The sequence below is a fragment of the Staurois parvus genome, unplaced genomic scaffold (assembly GCF_062004578.1).
Source record: "Staurois parvus isolate SC_StPar_1 unplaced genomic scaffold, SC_StPar_1.0 ptg000776l, whole genome shotgun sequence".
Lineage (NCBI taxonomy): Eukaryota > Metazoa > Chordata > Amphibia > Anura > Ranidae > Staurois > Staurois parvus.
Genome location: NW_028318572.1, coordinates 188,976 through 209,562, shown reverse-complemented (window position 1 = coordinate 209,562; position 20,587 = coordinate 188,976). Strand labels below are relative to the sequence as shown.

The 20,587-nt window shown below is 45.9% G+C and overlaps 1 protein-coding gene across 2 annotated transcripts in view; it reads left to right on the top strand.

Moving 5' to 3' along the window:
* Window positions 1-20,587, top strand: part of LOC149444767 (microtubule-actin cross-linking factor 1, isoforms 6/7-like) — a 98,700-nt gene that overhangs the window by 65,741 nt on the left and 12,372 nt on the right. The window contains exons 21-24 of one of the 2 annotated variants that reach the window (XM_089654549.1): window positions 2,283-2,445; window positions 10,531-10,685; window positions 10,770-10,844; window positions 16,607-18,122. In XM_089654549.1, the coding sequence (XP_089510675.1) occupies window positions 2,283-2,445; window positions 10,531-10,685; window positions 10,770-10,844; window positions 16,607-16,735 (522 nt within the window). In that variant the 3' untranslated portion in view covers window positions 16,736-18,122. Of the gene's footprint in view, window positions 1-2,282; window positions 2,446-10,530; window positions 10,686-10,769; window positions 10,845-16,606; window positions 18,123-20,587 lie in introns of those variants that run through there. The other variant, XM_089654548.1, reaches the window with a different exon arrangement.

Below are 20,587 nucleotides of genomic sequence, written 5' to 3'. Positions count from 1 at the left end.
CTATGTTTGTGAGTATATTTTTGGTGTTTTTATACTTTTTAATAAACCTTGGATAATGCACTAGGTGTTTTTCCCCCAGCTGCCATGCCTGTTGAGTCCAACTGAGGAGACAGAGCTGGCCCGAGCAGTGCCTATGTGACCAGTACCGCTTGGGACTAGCGAGCTCAGTCCAGGGGCGGACTGACCATTTGGAAACTCGGGCACTGCCTGAGGGCCCCGGGTCAGTAGGGGGCCCCGTGAGATGCCCCTGGTACCTTTTTCATAGGCTTTTTTGAGTTTGGGCAAGGACACAGGGGCCCCATGATCCTCTATTGCGCGGGGACCCCATGAGTTGTCAGTCCGCCCCTGGCTCAGTCACACCCAGATGACCTAAGAAGCCTTGTGTGTCACGCGTCACATGACCAGACGCTAGAAGCGGGGATGCGAGATTTCCCTTCTCCCGCATGAGCGCCTTCCTGCCCAGTGCCATTAGTACAGTGTCAGCACTTTTAATTAGCACTGATCACTGTATTGGTGTCACTGGGGGTGTCAGTGACACCAAGTCAGTCCCCCCCCCCAGTGTCAGAATGCCAGCCAAAGTCCCACTGATCGACACCATTACTAGTAGGAAAAAAAAAAATCTCAGTATATGTATACCGCCCTTTGTAAACGCTATAACTGTCACGTAAACCAATTACTTTACACGTTTTCAGCAAAGACACGGAGCACAATACATTTTGGCCGAAATTTATGACGAAATTTGATTTTTTTAAAATATTTTTTTACTGGACATGTTTAATAGCAAACAGTTAAAATATTGTTTTTTCTCAAAATTTTAAAACGCACAGGCGATCAAATACCGCCGAAAGAAAGCTCCATTCATGGGGAAAAAAAGGACGTAAATGTCATTTTGTGCAGCGTTGCATAACCGCGCAATTGTCAGTTAAAGTAACGCAGCGCCATATCGCAAAAAATGGGCTGGTCAGGAAGGGGGGGGGGGCAATTCCTCTGGAGGTCGAGGGGTTAAAGGCTAGATAACAGGTTTAGTGTACTGAAACATTTGGATAGTTAACCCCTTCCCGGCCCTTTAACAGGTTCCAAAAGCTGGGAGGCGGGCATTCTGGACACGTGACCCCTGTGATTGGCTGTCACAGCAGTCACATGATCGGCAAGCTCCCAATGGGAAGTATGCATCTGGAGCTTTCCTGTACCCGCTGGTTGCTGCACTGGGAGCACGCTGTCAGCACAGCAAGGTGTTAACATAGGGAGACATGTATGCATACAGCCAGTCATGTGACCGCTGTGACTGCCAATCACAGGCGTCACATGTCCGGAATGCCCGCCTCCACCTTCCAGCATTTAGAACCTGTTAAAAGGCTGGGAGGCGGCGGGAAGGGGTTAACTATCCTAAGTGTTTCAGTACACCAACCCTCGGCTCACACCTATGCGGTTTGCGTCTGATCCATTTCTGCAGTGCGTTTTGCATTTTTTTTACATGTGTTTTTGCCGCGTTTTTACATTTTCTTGTTGCTAAGCAGATTAAAACACATCAAAAATGTGGCAAAAGAGCAGCAAAAATGTGGCAAAAGTGCAGCAAAAATGTGCTTTTCTGCAGCATTTTCATTGAAGTCTATAGAACCCAAAACGCAATGTTTTGCGTTTCAAAAAGTCGCTGACCCTTTCCAAAAACTGCATGGGGTGAAAACACAGAAAGGTGACCTTGTCCCATAGGAAATCATGTTGAGTCTAGGTTCACACCTATGCAGGTTGCGTTTGGTGCGTTTCTGCATTGTGCATATTTTTGATGCGTTTTGCGTTTTTTTTTTTGTTTTTTTTTGCTAGGCAGATTTTAAATGCAAACCGCATCAAAAATGCAGCAAAAAATCTGCGAAAATGCAATACATGCTTTTCTGCAGCGTTCTCATTGAAGTCCATAATGATGGGTATCTATTTACTCACCATAACACCACCTTTTTATATTTTACAAAACAATTGTGTTTGTTAAAAAAAATTCAATAAAGAGTGTTTTTCCCTCAAAAATTGCATTTGAAAAATTGCTGCACAAAATACCGTGTGACGCAAAAAATTTCAATGACCGCCTTTTCACTCTGTAGGGTCTTTGCGGAAAAAATATATATTATGTTTGGCGGTTTCTAGCAAAAAAATACTGATTGTGACAATAGTGGCATAAAATGCCGGGTCTTCAAGTGAATGGTAATGGGAAATGCTTCCTGATATGCCTCTTCTATCTGTGCCCCGCTGTCACTCATTCCTGGTGCTCTCCATTCTCTCCGCTCCTCCAGCTGCAGGAATTTGCGCATTTTGACTTTGCGGTGTGGCGGAAGAGATACATGCAGTGGATCGGCCAGATGAAATCACGAATTCTGGACATCTTCCGAGGAATAGACCGAGACCAGGATGGACGCATCAGCCAGAGGGAGTTCATGGACAGCGTGCTCTCCTCCCGTGAGTGACCGGTCAGGCTCTTGTCTGATACCATTTAAAGCCGGGCTCCATCCAGTCTTGGTAGTGAGCTGCAGGTCTGTGTTTCATTGGCAAGGCAGACATTCCACATGGAAGGAAAATAAATTTTAAATCTATTTTAAAAATATTCTTCCCAAATATATTGCCAGATATTTGAAATGCTACAATTTTGGCCACATTCAATATATTTCAATAAATATATATATATATATATATATATATATACTGTATTATGTTGAAATGCGTTTTTATTACAAAATATATGAAAAATATTTTAAAAAATACATTTTCAAATATACTGTATGTCTTTAAAAATACATTTAATCTACATTTTTGGAATGCATTTACAAATTTATGTAAAAATATATGTTAAAATTACTTTTTTATGTGTTAAAACTCTGAAGAATATATTTTAAAAATATATATTTTTAAAAATATTTTTTGTATATTTTGTAATATATAAAAATGCATCTCAACATGCAGTGTGTATAATATATATATATAATGTCTTTGAAAATATATTTAATCTAATATTTACAAATATATACCGTATTTTTCGCTCCATAAGACGCACCTAGGTTTTAGAGGTGAAAAACAAGAAAAAAAAATATTCTGAACCAATGGACTGCAGACATAGTACAGGGGATGACCAGAGACTGCGGACACAGTACAGGAGATGACCAGAGACTGCAGACATAGTACAGGAGATGACCAGAGACTGCGGACAAAGTACAGGGGATGACCAAGAGACTGCGGACATAGTACAGGAGATGACCAGAGACTGCAGAAACAGTACAGGAGATGACCAGAGACTGCGGACACAGTACAGGAGATGACCAGAGACTGCGGACACAGTACAGGAGATGACCAGGGACTGCGGACACAGTGCAGGAGATGACCAGAGACTGCGGACACAGTGCAGGAGATGACCAGAGACTGCGGACACAGTGCAGGGAATGACCAGAGACTGCGGACAGTGCAGGGGATGAACAGAGACTGCGGACAGTGCAGGGAATGACCAGAGACTGCGGACAGTGCAGGGAATGACCAGAGACTGCAGACAGTACAGGGGATGACCAGAGACTGCGGACACAGTACAGGGAATGACCAGAGACTGCAGACAGTACAGGGGATGACCAGAGACTGCGGACAGTGCAGGGAATGACCAGAGACTGCAGACAGTGCAGGGAATGACCAGAGACTGCGGACAGTGCAGGGAATGACCAGAGACTGCAGACAGTGCAGGGAATGACCAGAGACTGCGGACAGTGCAGGGAATGACCAGAGACTGCAGACAGTGCAGGGAATGACCAGAGACTGCTGACCTTTGGGGAGGGAGGGGAGCGGGTACCTGAATTTGACAGGTACCCGCTCCCACTTCCGCGGAGTTGCCTTCCCTCTTCTTCCCGGGCCGGCTTCTGTGACAGCCGGGTGCCCACTGCGCAGGTGCAAGAAGCGCTTCGCTTTGTGAATGGCCCGGCGCCTTCTGTGACCTTTCATGTGTCCCAGAAGACACCGGATCATTCACAAAGCGCGGCGCTTCTCACGCATGCGCAGTGGGCACCCGGCTGTCACAGAAGCCACCGCGGGAAGACTGCAGCGCTGGAGCGAGGAACAGGTAAGGCCCTGCAGGAGAGAACAGCTGAGCGGCCGGCCCGGTATTCTGACATGGTGGCGGCAGAAATACCGGACCGGCCGCTTTACATTCGCTCCATAAGACGCACTGACATTTTCCCCCCTTTTTGGGGGGGAAAAAAGTGCGTCTTATGGTGCGAAAAATACGGTATATGTATGTCTTTGAAAAACAAAAAACAAAAAACAAAAAAAAAAATATATATATATATATATATATATATATGCATATCTCTGAAAATATATTTAATCTACATTTTTGGAATGCATTTACAAATATATGTAAACATATATGATAAAATGACTTTTTATATGTTAAAAATCTGAAGGATATATTTAAAAAAATATACTTGTAAAAATATTTTTCATATATTTTGCAATATATAAAAAATGCATTTCAACATGCACTGTGTGTGTGTATATGTGTATATATATATATAAGATGAAATCTATTTTGAAATCTGTTGAATACGGCCAAAATTGTAGTATTTCAAATATATGTCAATATATTTGGGAAGAATATTTTTAAAATACATTTTCAAATATACTGTATGTCTTTAAAAATACATTTAATCTACATTTTTGGAATGCATTTACAAGTATATGTAAAAATATATGTTAAAATGACTTTTTTATGTGTTAAACATCTGAAGAATATATTTAAAAATATATATTTTTAAAAATATTTTTCATATTTTGTAATATATAAAAATGCATCTCAACATGCAGTGTGTATATATATATATATATATTATATATATATATATATATATATATATATGAGTATGTCTTTGAAAATATATTTAATCTACATTTTTGGAATGCATTTACAAATATATGTAAACATATATGTTAAAATGACTATTTTTATATGTTAAAAATCTGAAGGATATATTTAAAACAAATATTTTTAAAAATATTTTGCATTTATTTTGCAATATATTAATAATGCATCTCAACATGCAGTGTATGTGTATGTATGTATATATATATGTGTATATATATATATATATATATATATATATATATATATATATATATAAAATGAAATCTATTTTGAAATCTATTGAATACGGCCAAAATTGTAGTATTTCAAATATATGTCAATATATTGGGGAAGAATATTTTTAAAATACATTTTCAGATATACTGTATGTCTTTAAAAATAAATTTAATCTACATTTTTGGGATGCATTTACAAATATATGTAACAATATATGTTAAAATTACTTTTTTATATGTTAAAAATCTGAAGGATATATTTTAAAAAATATATATTTTTCTTCCATGTGTGTAGAAGTGAGCCGTATCTGTATCACAAACTGCAGCCTTTAAAAATATATATCTTTGTAAAAATATTTTTCATATATTTTGTAATATATAAAAATTGCTTTTCAACATTCAGTGTATATATAATGAAATCTACTTTGAAATATATTGAATACGGCCAAAATTGTAGCATTTCAAATATATGTCAGTATATTTGGGAAGAATATTTTTAAAATACATTTTCAAATATACTGTATGACTTTAACAGTACATTTAATCTACATTTTTGGAATTAATTTACAAATATATGTTAACATATATGTTAAATTGACTATTTCATATGTTAAAAATCTGAAGAATGTATTTTAAAAAAATATAACTTTAGCTGGTGGGTTGCCTCACAGGTCCAGGCAGGGGTGTACTTACCACAAGGCATTTGGCTAGGGCAGCCTTTTTCGGGGGGGGGGCAGCACTGCCCCTTGGAAGAGGGGACACACGCAGCATGGTGTTCCTGGTGGGTTCCGAGAGATGCTGTGGGTTCATGACGATGTATGCACACCTCAACTCTCGTTCCTGGGGATGTCCGGAGCTGCAAAGCTGAGTGTCTTTCTCTCTCTCGCCATGGGGGATGGTGGCTGGTGTATGGGGGGCAGTGGTAGTGGAAGGCTCAGGTGGAGGACAGGGGTGCTCTTGGGCAATGTCAGGCTCTTTCTGCAGGAGGGGGCGCCAATTTTTGTGTTGCCTAGGGCAGCACAAAACCTAAATACACCACTAGGTCTAGGGCTGTGGTCTGTTGTAGTAGAGCCCAGTCTCTGAAGACTCTCTTGTGCAGGATATGTGTCACATATCTGCTCTGAGGCCAACTTGACAAGAGGGCTTTCCTTGCCACTGAGTCCTGAACACCCCTGAAGGTAATACCAAGGAGTGCAAGGCTCAAAGAAGCTTGGGTGCCCTTTAAGTAGCTCTGCTGGAGGTTGCATGCAGTGGAGTCCACCGAGTAGCTGATGGTAGGACCTCTACTGCCTTTGGAGATGCAGCAGGACAAAGGCAAGATGGCACCCAAGCTAGAAGCTAGGTCATACTGGCAGGGCCAGGTTCAAGAAGTGTAGTCAGGATAGAAGCCAAGGTCATACATGGAGAGGCCAACCAGAGAGAGGGCTGGAGCGTAGTCAAGAACAGTAGCCAAAGTCCTACACAGGAATCAGGTGGAGCAGGCAGAAGAGTGGTCAGGTAACAGACCAGAATCCTACACGGTAAGTCAGGAGAGGAAGAGTCCTTTGGAGCAAGCCGGGGTCAAAACCAGGAGTCAGACAGCAGGAATGTCCAGAGACATCCAGGTCAGTAACAGAAGGTCCAAGGAGTACAGGATACACAGGGGCAAGGAGTACTGGTAGCTGACAATCATCCATCAAATTCTAAGTACATCTACTGACCTTATATAAGGCATTGGGTTGCCGTTCTGGCCACAGGTGTGCGTGACCCCTGCCTCTGGGAGGCTAGTGGGGGATGCCGGTCCCAGTCTGGTATACCTTGGTCTGTATCAGGCACACACTGCCCTGTTTGGCCACTGATTCCTCTGATTTGCAACCTGCCATTGCATCTATGGGAGTTCAGGCTGTGGTATGGGCAAAGAGTATAATAAAAGAACCTGATCCTTCCAGTCAGATGGTGCACCTCTTTGGCATGGCTCTGAGTACATTTATCCAGAAGATCATGGGAGGAAAGAGCACTCTCTTATCTCTAAAGAAGTATGTGGAGCAGAATTCATCTTTGGAGTCAAGAAGGATTCCTTTTGTTCTTTTCAGAGCAAAACAGAAAACTTCCTTTCAAAATCTGAAGACGTCCTGGACTCCCTAGCCCACCAAGTTGAGCACCAAACCTTCTTCCTAATGAAGGGGCACTCTTAGCAACCATATGGATCAGAGATGTCTCCAATGTATGGGTCTAAAACTTTGTGTACAGAGGCTACAAGTTGGAGTTTTGCATCTCGCCTCCTACACGCTTTATGGCATCAAATGTTTCTACCGTACCTGACAAAATAGCAGCCTTGTTTGCTGCACTGGACCAGTTGCTCTCTCAGGGGGCTCTTGCTCCTGTTCCGGAACCAGAATGATTTCAGGGTTACTATCTCAACCTGTTCAAGCAGCCCAAGACAAATGATGATTTGGACCTGAATCGACTGAACAAGTTTTTACATGTTCAAAAGTGTGCCCCCCCCCCCCCCCCATATGGAATCTAAGGTCAGTGGTTGCTTCCCTCCATCTGGGGGATTTCCTGGCCTCAGTGAACATCAGGGATGCCTACCTCTACGACCCTGTATTTCCACTTCATCAGCACTACCTGTGTTTTGGAATATGGAAACGTTTTCATTCAGTGGCTTTGCCCTTTGGTCAAGTCATGCCACCACCCGTGTTTATGAAGGTGCTGGCCTTGGTTATGGCTCTCCTGCAATCTAGAAGATCCCCGTTCTGGGGTATCTGGATGATCTACTCCTATGGGAGCAATTGAAAGAAGTTCTCAGGACTAATATGCAGCAGATAGTACAAGTCCTGCAGGGCTTTGGCTGGGTCATCAATCTCAGATGTCAACCCTGGAGCTATCACCCCAGCTGGAATATCTGACCCTTCTCCTGGACACAGCCCTGGCACAAGTTTGCTTTCCCTAGCAAAAGCTTCCCATACATACAATTTAATTCAAGAGGGTTGCAACTCAACATCCTGACAGTGTAAAAAAAATACTGTTGTTGGATCTCCCTGTCTCTGAACACCAAAACCAGATTATCCTTGGAATGGTGGCCCTCCTGTCTCCTCATGGGGTTAAAAGTACTGACAACAGACTCTAGCCTGTCAGCCTCTGAGGATCCCTGGACTTTGTCAGTCCAGGGGATTCCTCAATAGAGGAATCTCAGATGATGATAAATATCCTGGCGCTCAAAGCTATTTGTCTTGCCCTTCAGTACTGAACCCTCCTGCTCCAGGGACTGCCAATCAAGGTCCAATCTGGCGCCACCACTTTGGCCTACATAAATCACTAGGAAGTAACAAATGTCAGGCAGCTCTTTGAGAAGTGGAAATTATTCTGACTTCAGCAGAACTAAGTGTTATGGCTCTGTTCCAAGAGTGGAAAATTGGCAAGTGAACTTCCTAAGCCAACAGCAACTGAATCCCGGAGAGCGGTCCCTCCACCCAGATGTGTTTCACCAACTTTTTCTTTGGTGGGGGACACCAGATGTAGATATAATGGTGTCCAGACTCGGCGGACCTCCAGAGTAGCAGCTCTAGTCACTCCATGGAATCAGTTCAACCTGATTTATGCATTCTGCCCTCCCAAGGGTGTGGTTCTTGGACATAGACTTCTAGTGAAGTCTCTGTGGGTCCTAAAGGGCCTCTCTGCACCTTCTCTGTCAAGGTCCAGTTTTGCATCCTGATTTTGAAGCCCAAGTGCAGAGGAACAAGGGTCTTGCAGACTCTGTGATTCCCACTTTTCTGAAGACCTGAAAGCCCCCTTCTAGGGTTTACCACCACACATGGAAAGCATATGATGCTTGGTGTGAAAAGGAAATCTTCATCCTAGGAACTACTCAGTGGCACGGGTGGTATTCTTCCTTCAGTCAAGACTGGACAAGTCCTTAGCCCTGAGTTTCTGTCTTTTCAGTGTTCTTTCAGAGACTTTTAGTTTCCCACTCCTTGGTGAAAGCCTTTGTGCAAGGGTTGCCTCACATTATTCCACCAGCACTGCTAGCTCCATGGGACCTCAACCTAGTGTTGACAATCCTTTAGAGGCAACCATTTGCATCCATTTGGGATATTTCTCATGATTATCAACTCAATTAGGAGAGTGCCTGAGCTTGGGGTTTGTCCTGTAAGGAGTCTTCTTGTGGTTCGCAAGGACAGGGTTGTGTTGTGACCACATAGTCTCTCCCTGCCTAAGGGGATCTCTGCGTTTCACCTAAATCAGGAAATAGTGTTGGTTTTCTTTTGTCCGGATTCTAAGGAGATTGTTGTCCACTGGATGTGGTTAGAGCAGTGTAGGTCTACCTTGCAGCAATGGCCTCAAACTATGAATCTGACATTTTTCTTCTGTGTTACCTGAAGGATCCCAGAAGGGCCAGATTGCCTGATTGCCCCTCGATTCACAGTTGCAAGGTGGATGCAACAAATCATTGCTCGGCAGTACGATCTGAAAAGTAGGGTTCCTCATGTCTTGTGAAGGCCCAGAAGTGTTGGTGCCTTTCTTTCTTGTCTCCTTAGCATGGGCGGGATTCAACCTTCACATCATATTGGGGGGTATGTGTTGACATCCTCAATCTGGCTGCAAGGACATAGGAAAAGCTGGCTTGAGAGATGTTGCTACACATGGGCCACTGGCTTGAGTCCAGCAGCACGATATGCCAAGGATTCCTTACCAAGGATGATGCTAAGCATGCCAAGGTGATGCCAAGGATTCCTTGCCAAGGATGATGCCAAGGATACCAAGGTGATACCAAGGATTCCTTGCCAAGGATGATGCCAAAGATGCCAAGGTGATGCCAAGGATTCCTTGCCAAGGATGATGCCAAGGATACCAAGGTGATACCAAGGATTCCTTGCCAGGGATGATGCCAAGATTGCCAAGGTGATGCCAAGGATTCCTTGCCAAGGATGATGTCAAGGTGATGCCAAGGATTCCTTGCCAAGGATGATGCCAAGGATGATGCCAAGAATACCAAGGTGATGCCAAGGATTCCTTGCCAAGGATGATGCCAAGTATACCAATGTGATACTAAGGATTCCTTGCCAAGGATAATGCCAAGGTGATACCAAGGATGATGTCAAGGATTCCTTGCCAAGGATGATGCCAAGTATGCCAAGGTGATACCAAGGATTCCTTGCCAAGGATGATGCCAAGGATGCCAAGGATTCCTTGCCAAGGATGCCAAGGTGATGCCAAGGATTCCTTGTGGTGTCATTTCTAATAGCTACCAAGCAGCCCAAGATTTCAGAGTAAACCACCTGAGGACATTGCCAGGGACATTTGTTTGCCAGGGACAGGCCCCTCAAAACAGGTACAAATGGCACTCATAATATTAACCCTTGTGCGACTAGTTCCAGTGTTTTTGTGTATTGGTGGATGTAGACAGTTGAAACAAAGACATCACAATATTAGCAATCAATTTTCTCTTCCCAGGATTCCCCACCAACTCTCTGGAGATGACCGCCGTGGCGAACATCTTCGATATAAATGGAGACGGATTCATTGACTACTATGAGTTTGTGAGCGCGCTGCACCCCAGCAGAGACCCCCTGCGGAGGATCGTTGATGCTGACCGCATTCAGGATGAGGTAAGGACTGAGCCCTTCGTCCCTCCTTGGACACATACTTATCACCCCAAAGAGCTAGCTCACAGCCCCGTGTGTGTCCTACAGGTGAACCGGCAGGTCGCTCAGTGCAACTGTGCCAAACGCTTTCAGGTGGAACAGATCAGCGCCAACCGCTACCGAGTGAGTACCATTCGCTTTTTTCATGATCTCTACATCTACAGAGTTACGGATGGTGACCCATAACTCCATAGAGTGGCCTTGGGGCTTATGTTCCATGCAGCACTCATATGGTTGTAGAGTGGGAGCAGTCCACCCAAAATTCTCAGATCAGTTATAGGTCAAGTCTATTTCACTAGCATACTTTCTCTATGGTAGAAAATACAAATCCAATGAGAGGAAACCCCTCATAATGGGCACAGAAAGTGTGCAGACCAAGGAACTCAGCACAGGGACGGTGGGAACCCCTCATAATGGGCACAGAAAGTGTGCAGACCCTGGAACTCAGCACAGGGATGGCGGGAACCCCTCATAATGGGCTCAGAAAATGTGCAGACCCTGGAACTCAGCACAGGGATGGCGGGAACCCTTCATAATGGGCACAGCGGGTGTACAGACCAGGGAACTCAGCATAGGGATGGTGGGAACCCCTCATAATGGGCACAGAAAGTGTGCAGTCCAAGGAACTCAGCACCAGGATGATGGGAACCCTTCATAATGGGCACAGAAAGCGTGAAAACCCGGGAACTCAGCACATGGATGGTGGGAACCCCTCATAATGGGCACAGCAGGTGTACAGACCAGAGAACTTAGAACAGACATCTCAACAATAAAATTCTAATAATCCTATTATTATTATTATTATACAGGATTTATGGCGCCAACAGTTTGCTCAGCGCTTTACAATATAAGGGGGGGCGGTACAATTACAATACATTTCAGTACAGAAGGAACAGGAGGGCCCGGCTCGTGGAGCTTACAATTTAAAGGAAGGGGGAGGTGATATAAAAGGTGATAGCTGCGGGGGGATAATCTGGCGGAGGTGATTCAATGATTCAAGTACAGTTCTTAGGTGGAGGTGGGGTAGGCTTCCCTAAAGAGGTGAATTTTCAAGGATCGCCTAAAGGCAGACAGGGTGGGGGCTGACCGGACATGCTGTGGTAGGGAGTTCCAGAGGATGGGAGAGGCTCTGGAGAAGTCCTTGAGGTGGGCTTGGCAGGAGGTGATGAGGGAGCTAGAGAGGAGGATATCATGGGAGGAGCGGAGTGGGCGATTTGGGTGGTATCTGCGGATGAGGTTGGTGATGTAGCCGGGGGCAGTGTTGTGGATGGCTTTGTAAGCTGTGGTTATTATTTTGAATTTTATATGTTGGGTTAGTGGAAGCCAGTGGAGGGATTGGCAGAGAGGGGCAGCAGTCGCTGATCGGTTGATAAGGTGTATGAGTCTAGCAGCAGTCGCTGATCGGTTGGTAAGGTGTATGAGTCTAGCAGCAGTCGCTGATCGGTTGGTAAGGTGTATGAGTCTGGCAGCAGTCACTGATCGGTTGGTAAGGTCTATGAGTCTAGCAGCAGTCGCTGATCGGTTGGTAAGGTGTATGAGTCTAGCAGCAGTCGCTGATCGGTTGGTAAGGTGTATGAGTCTAGCAGCAGTCGCTGATCGGTTGGTAAGGTGTATGAGTCTGGCAGCAGTCACTGATCGGTTGGTAAGGTGTATGAGTCTGGCAGCAGTCGCTGATCAGTTGGTAATATGTATGAGTCTAGCAGCAGTCGCTGATCGGTTGGTAAGGTGTATGAGTCTAGCAGCAGTCGCTGATTGGCTGGTAAGGTGGATGAGTCTAGCAGCAGTCGCTGATCGGTTGGTAAGGTGTATGAGTCTAGCAGCAGTCGCTGATCAGTTGGTAAGGTGTATGAGTCTAGCAGCAGTCGCTGATCGGTTGGTAAGGTGTATGAGTCTAGCAGCAGTCGCTGATCGGTTGGTAAGGTGTATGAGTCTAGCAGCAGTTGCTGATCGGTTAGTAAGGTGTATGAGTCTAGCAGCAGTCTCTGATTGGTTGGTAAGGTGGATGAGTCTAGCGGCAGTCACTGATCGGTTGGTAAGGTGTATGAGTCTAGCAGCAGTCGCTGATTGGTTGGTAAGGTGGATGAGTCTAGCAGCAGTCGCTGATCAGTTGGTAACGTGTATGAGTCTAGCAGCAGCATTCATAATAGACTGAAGGGGGGATAGCCTGTGTAACGGTAGACCAGTGAGGAGGGAGTTGCAGTTATCGAGGCGGGATATAACCAAGGCGTGGATGAGTTGTTTTGCGGTGTCATTGGTCAGGCAGGGGCGGATTTTGGAAATGTTCCGGAGGTTGAGGCGGCAGGATTTAGCCGGTGATTGGATGTGGGGCCCAAAGGAGAGGTCAGAGTCTAGGATTACGCCTACACCCTGGCATGAGGGGAAGGACCAATGGTTGTGCTGTTGATCTCAACGGTAAAGTCATGAGTGGGGGATCGGGGGGGAGGAAATATTACAGCTCAGTTTTTGAAAGATTGAGTTTAAGGTAGTGATGTGACATTCATGCTGATATGTCTCTTAGTAGATTTGTGATACGTGAGGAGATTGAGGGGGTGAGCTGGGGAGTGGAGAGATAGATCTGGGTGTCATCAGCATAGAGGTGGTATTGGAAGCCATGGGAGGTTATCAGTTGGCCCAGGGAGGAGGTATAGAGAGAGAAAAGGAGGGGCCCAAGAACAGAACCTTGGGGTACCCCAACAGAAAGAGGGAGAGGAGCGGAGGAGGAGGAGTTGTATGTGACACTGAAAGTGCGCTGAGAAAGGTAAGAGGAGAACCAGGAAAGAGCAGAGTCACAGAGGCCGATAGAGTGGAGTTTACTGAGGAGGAGCAGGTGGTCGACTCTGTCAAAGGCAGCAGAAAGGTCAAGGAGTATGAGTATGGAGTAATGGCCATTGGTTGGGATGAGTATGGAGTAATGACCATTGGTTGGGATAAGTATGGAGTAATGACCATTGGTTGGGATGAGTATGGAGTAATGACCATTGGTTGGGATGAGTATGGAGTAATGACCATTGGTTGGGATGAGTATGGAGTAATGGCCGTTGGTTGGGATAAGTATGGAGTAATGACCATTGGTTGGGATGAGTATGGAGTAATGACCATTGGTTGGGATGAGTATGGAGTAATGGCCGTTGGTTGGGATGAGTATGGAGTAATGGCCATTGGTTGGGATAAGTATGGAGTAATGACCATTGGTTGGGATGAGTATGGAGTAATGACCATTGGTTGGGATGAGTATGGAGTAATGGCCGTTGGTTGGGATGAGTATGGAGTAATGGCCATTGGTTGGGATAAGTATGGAGTAATGACCATTGGTTGGGATGAGTATGGAGTAATGACCATTGGTTGGGATAAGTATGGAGTAATGGCCGTTGGTTGGGATGAGTATGGAGTAATGGCCGTTGGTTGGGATGAGTATGGAGTAATGGCCGTTGGTTGGGATGAGTATGGAGTAATGGCCGTTGGTTGGGATGAGTATGGAGTAATGGCCGTTGGTTGGGGTGAGTATGGAGTAATGGCCGTTGGTTGGGATGAGTATGGAGTAATGGCCGTTGGTTGGGATGAGTATGGAGTAATGGACGTTGGTTTTAGCAGTTAGTAGGTCATTAGTGAGTTTTAGTCGGGCAGTTTCTGTGGAATGTTGTGGATGGAAGTCAGACTGTCGGGCATCAAGAAGGTTGTTGGCGGTGAGGTAGCAGTTCATACGGTTGTGAACAAGGCACTCGAGAAGCTTGGAGGCAAATGGGAGCAGGGAGATGGTCTTAAGTTATTCAAACAGGTGGGGTCCAGCGAAGGTTTTTTCAGGATGGGGGTAACCAGTGCATGTTTGAGCGGGGAGAGAAAGGTGCCCATGGAGAGTGAGAGGTTGGAGATGTGGGTTAGAGAGTTTAGGATAGAGCAGGAAGGAGGCTGCAACAGTCGTGAGGGGACAGGATCCAGGGGCCAGGTGGTGAAGTGGGCCTTGGAAAGGAGATCGGTAACTTCCTTGGTGGTAACAGGGTCGAAGGAGGAGAGTGTTGAGTTTGGTGTTGGGCCTGGTATGTTGGTTAGAGGAGGAAGCTTGACACTGGAGATCTCCGGAGATCTAGGCTTGGATTTGACATTACAGTTCGCACTCTCAGAATTGTATTTATAAAAACTTTGCATAGCGGTTCGTCATGTGAAAGTGCATGCAGATTTGTTTGTAGGAATTTCCTATGATACACAGCGCCTGTTAGTGGCCAAATGGGGTATTTTCCATTTTTAATCCTTTTAGAAAACCTTCAAACCGCACGGGAAATGCCATTTGTTGATTTTTTTGCCCCATTCAAAGTGAATCTACATGTCGAATCGCTACGCATGTTTTATTTTATAAATAAACCCCTTAAAGTGTATGTATAGCCAAAAACATTTTTTTTTCGAATAGGATGGAGTAGGCAATGGAGAGAATCCCTTTAAATGCATTTTTCGCTGTGTGTCCTGTTGGGGGAGATTACACTTCATTTCCTGCCCCGAGAGACACCACAGGATGTGGGAGGAGATCAAAAGTGAGTGGGGAAGCCCTACCTAGAGAATAGTCCTCTGAGCTCCCCTCCACATGTAAATTTCTCATCACTATGACAGTGGTCACCCAGTGGCGTCCCGAGGCAGGTGCGGGGGGTGCAGCCCACACCGGGTGACACCGACTGCATGGGGTGACACCGGATCCGCTCCACGAAAAAGGTAAGTTGTAAAGCAAGCCAACGATCCTGCGGGGATAGTTGGCTTTCTTTACAACTTACCTTCTCTTGGAGCGGGTCCAGTATAGGTTGCTTGCCGACGATCCCTGCAGGATGGATCGGATCTGCGGATTGGGGAGCATAATGGATCGGAGTCCGATCCATTATGCTCAATCCACAGATCCGATCCATCCTGCGGGGATCGTCGGCTTTCTTTACAACTTACTTTTTCTTGGCGCGGGTCCGGTGTCACCCCGTATAGGTTGCATGCCGATGATCCCCGCAGGATGGTTCAAATCTGCGGATTGAGCATAATGGATTGGAGTCCGATCCATTATGCTCCCCAATCCGCAGATCCGATCCATCCTGCGAGGATCGTCGGCATGCAACCTATATGGGATTGAGTGGATTGAGCATAATGGATCAGACTCCGATCCATTATGCCCCCCAATCCGCGGATCCGATACACCCTGCGGGGATCGTCGGCATGCAACCTATACGGGGTGACACCGGACCCGCTCCATGAAAAGGTAAGTTGTAAAGAAAGCCGACGATCCCCGCAGGATGGATCGGATCTGCAGATTGGGGGGCATAATGGATCGGAGTCTGATCCATTATGCTCAATCCACTCAATCCCATATAGGTTGCATGCCGACGATCCCTGCAGGATGGATCGGATCTGCGGACTCCGATCCATGATGCTCAATCCGCAGATCCGATCCATTCTACCTGGATCGTTGCCATGCAGCCTATACGGGGTGACACCGGACCCGCTCCAAGAAAGGGTAAGTTATAAAGAAAGCCGATGATCCCCGCAGGATAGATCGGATCTGCGGATTGGGGGGCATAATGGATCGGAGTCTGATCTATTATGCTCAATCCGCAGATCCGATCCATTCTGCGGGGATCGTCGGAGGGGGTGTCGCCAAGTGTTACAGCACCGGGTGACACAAACCCTAGGGACGCCTCTGTGGTCACCAGAACAGATAGAGAGGAATCAGGACCTGACCGAGGGTCTAACCCTTCCATACTCCATCCAAAACTAGGAAAAAATGTTTTTCCTATGTACATGCACTTTAAGGATGGGGTGGTGGTTATAGCTCATTGGCTCTCATCCTCCTCTTTTTCTTACCGTCTCTTCTCTGATTTTCATTCTTCTGTCTCCTCCATGTTACCCGTCAACCACCCCAGACCATCACCCCTCCTCCCAAATTTCCCGCATCCCATGTACACGCCCTTCCGTTCAGCCTGCTAGGGTGGAGCTTTCCCCGCACCCGGAGCCTCTACAGTCCCCGCTCTCCCCACTGTCACACTTTATGATGTCCCCTCTGTCCGCGTGTCGCCATGTCTGCCTTCTGTCTGCTGGAAGGGATCTACGCTCTACTTTTAGTCCTTCGCATTCTAAGTTATTGTTGTGACTTTTACATCAAAGTGACTTTTTATGCGAAATCTTTACTAGATGTTTCATATTTTAGTTTTTTTGAGTAAATCAGGCACACGCTGCATGCATTGTTGTCAGTCAATGTGAGATTTACACACAGGGCGGAACAGTACATCACAGAATCAATGCTAAACCACTAGGGAGGAAGCTGAGTCTGCACATGTAATGAAGTAATGGGAGATCTAATTATATGGTCCTGATTTGCCCAGTGTGTGTATAATACTGTACGCTGCTTGTTCCCAGTGTGCTGCCTGCTTCATCCCCCTTGTACCCACCCCTTCCATCTCTGCACCCACCTGCAATAGGGATCTCCCTGTGTCTTCAACTGTGCATAACAGGGATCCTTCTGTGTCCATATTCTGATGTACTAGGGCTCTAGTACATGCACCCACAATATTTATCACCGGGTGTCTATATCCTCCAGTGTGGAGATCACCCAGTGTCTATATCCCCCCATAGTAGGGATCTCCCTGTGTCTGTATCCCCCCATAGTAGGGATCTCCCTGTGTCTGTATCCCTCCATAGTAGGGATCTCCCTGTGTCTGTATCCCTCCATAGTAGGGATCTCCCTGTGTCTGTATCCCCCCATAGTAGGGATCTCCCTGTGTCTGTATCCCTCCATAGTAGGGATCTCCCTGTGTCTGTATCCCTCCATAGTAGGGATCTCCCTGTGTCTATCCCACCATAGTAGGGATACCTTGTGTCTGTATCACCCCATAGTAGGGATACCTTGTGTCTGTATCACCCCATAGTAGGGATTCTCCTTGTCTTTATCCCCCCATAGAAGAGATCTCCCTGTGTCTATATCCCCCCATAGTAGGGATCTCCCTGTGTCTGTATCCCCCCATAGTAGGGATCCCCTGTGTCTGTATCCCCCCATAGTAGGGATCTCCCTGTGTCTGTATCCCCTCATAGTAGGGATTTCCCTGTGTCTATATCCCACCATAGTAGGGATACCTTGTGTCTGTATCACCCCATAGTAGGGATACCTTGTGTCTGTATCACCCCATAGTAGGGATTTCCTTCTGTCTTTATCTCCCCATAGAAGAGATCTCCCTGTGTCTATATCCCACCATAGTAAGGATTCCCTGTGTCTGTATCCACCCCATAGAAGGGATCTCCCTGTGTCTGTATCCCACCATAGTAAGGATTCCCTGTGTCTGTATCCACCCCATAGTAGGGATCTCCCTGTGTCTGTATCACCCCATAGTAGGGATTTCCTTGTGTCTTTATCCCCCCATAGAAGAGATCTCCCTGTGTCTATATCCCCCCATAGTAGGAATTTCCCTGTGTCTGTATTCTCCCCCATAGAAGAGATCTCCCTGTGTCTATATCCCCTCATAGTAGGGACCTCCCTGTGTCTATATCCCCCCATTGTAGGGATTTCCCTATGTCTGTATTCCCCCCCATAGAAGAGATCTCCCTGTGTCTATATCCCCTCATAGTAGGGACCTCCCTGTGTCTATATCCCCCCATAGTAGGGATCTCCTTGTATCTATATCCCCCATAGTAGGGATCCCCTTGTGTCTATATCCCATTGTAGTAGGGATTTCCGTGTCTATATCCTACCATTGTAAGAATCACCCTACCCCCGCATAGAAGAGATCTCCCTGTGTCTATATACCCCAATAGTAGGGATCTTATTTATCCCCATAGTAGAGGTTTTCCTGTATCCATAACCCTCATAGTGGGGACTTCCCTGTGTCTATATCCCTCATAGTGGGGTCTTCCCTGTGTCTATATCCCTCATAGTGGGGTCTTCCCTGTGTCTATATCCCTCATAGTGGGGACTTCCCTGTGTCTATATCCCTCATAGTGGGGACTTCCCTGTGTCTATATCCCTCATAGTGGGGTCTTCCCTGTGTCTATATCCCTCATAGTGGGGTCTTCCCTGTGTCTACATCCCTCATAGTCGGGTCTTCCCTGTGTCTATATCCCTCATAGTGGGGTCTTCCCTGTGTCTATATCCCTCATAGCAGGGATTTCCCTGTGTCTATATCCCTCATAGTGGGGTCTTCCCTGTGTCTATATCCCTCATAGCAGGGATTTCCCTGTGTCTATATCCCTCATAGTGGGGTCTTCCCTGTGTCTATATCCTTCATAGCAGGGATTTCCCTGTGTCTATATCCCTCATAGTGGGGTCTTCCCTGTGTCTATATCCCTCATAGTGGGGTCTTCCCTGTGTCTATATCCTTCATAGCAGGGATTTCCCTGTGTCTATATCCCTCATAGTGGGGTCTTCCCTGTGTCTATATCCCTCATAGTGGGGACTTCCCTGTGTCTATATCCCTCATAGTGGGGTCTTCCCTGTGTCTATATCCCTCATAGTGGGGTCTTCCCTGTGTCTATATCCCTCATAGTGGGGACGTCCCTGTCTCATAGCAGGGATCTCCCTATTTCTGCAGTATTCCCACCCGTAGTGCAGATCTCCTTGTTTCTATGTCCCTTTAAAGTAGGGATTTACCTTACTCTATGTCCCTTTTGTGGAGATTTTAATTTGCCATTAGTCACCCTATAGTAGAGATATTCGTCTATTATTCCCTATAGTTGGGACCCCCTTGTGTCGATAATCTCTGATAGTAGAGATCTCCTTCTCTCTACATGCCCCCCATAGTAGGGATTTTCTTGTGCCTTTATACGCCAGAAGTAAGGATCTCTGTATATGAACCTCCCACCTTGGTATGGATTTCCTTGTGTCTATGTGGTTTCCCCGTATAGTAAAGAACTTCTTTGTGTCTTTGCCCTCCCACCCCCCATAGTAGACATCTTCCTTGTGTCCAAATCCCAACATAGTAGGGATTATCCTTGTGTCTCTAGCCCCCCGATTGTGGGGATCTCCCTGTGAAGTAGGGAACTTCCATTTGTCTATATTCCCGCATAGTAGGGATCTTCTTTGTCTATATTACCAAGTAGTTTGGGGTCTCCCTACATCTATATCCCACCATAGTATAGACCTCCTGGTGTCCTTATTTCTATTGGTAAGGATATCCCTGTGTCTATGTCCCAGCATAGTAGGGACCTTTCTGTGTCACTATTACCAAGTAGTGGGGATCTACCTACATCTATATCCCACCATAGTATAGGTCTTCCTGTATCCCTATTCCCGGTGATTCCCTGTGTCCATGTCCCACCATAATAGGGACCTTGCTATATCTACATTCCCTGATAGTAGGGAATATCTCTGTCTATATCCCCACATTGTAGGGATTGTCTTGTGTCTATATATCCCATATTAGGGAACATTCTTGCCTCTGTATCCCTCATATTAGGAATTCATATCTTCCATAGTAGGTACCTCCCTGTGTCTATATCCCCCCATAGTAGGGTTTTCCTTGTGTCTGTTTTCTCTGGTAGTAGGGATCTCCTTGTGTCGATAACCCACAATAGTAGGGATCTCTGTGTCTATATCCCCCACATTAGGAATCTTCCTTGTGTCTATATCCACCCCCCCCCCCCATAGTAGAGATCTTCCATGTGTCTATATCCCCCCTCATAGTAGGGATCTTCCTGTGTCTATATTCCCCCACAGTAGGGATTTCCTTGTGTCTGTTTTCTCTGATAATAGGGATCTTTGTGTCTATATCCCCCACATTAGGAATCTTCCTTGTGTCTATATCCACCCCCCCCCCCCCCATAGTAGAGATCTTCCATGTGTCTATATCCCCCCTCATAGTAGGGATCTACCTGTGCATATACCCTCCCTATTGTAGAGACCATCCTTGTGTCTATAA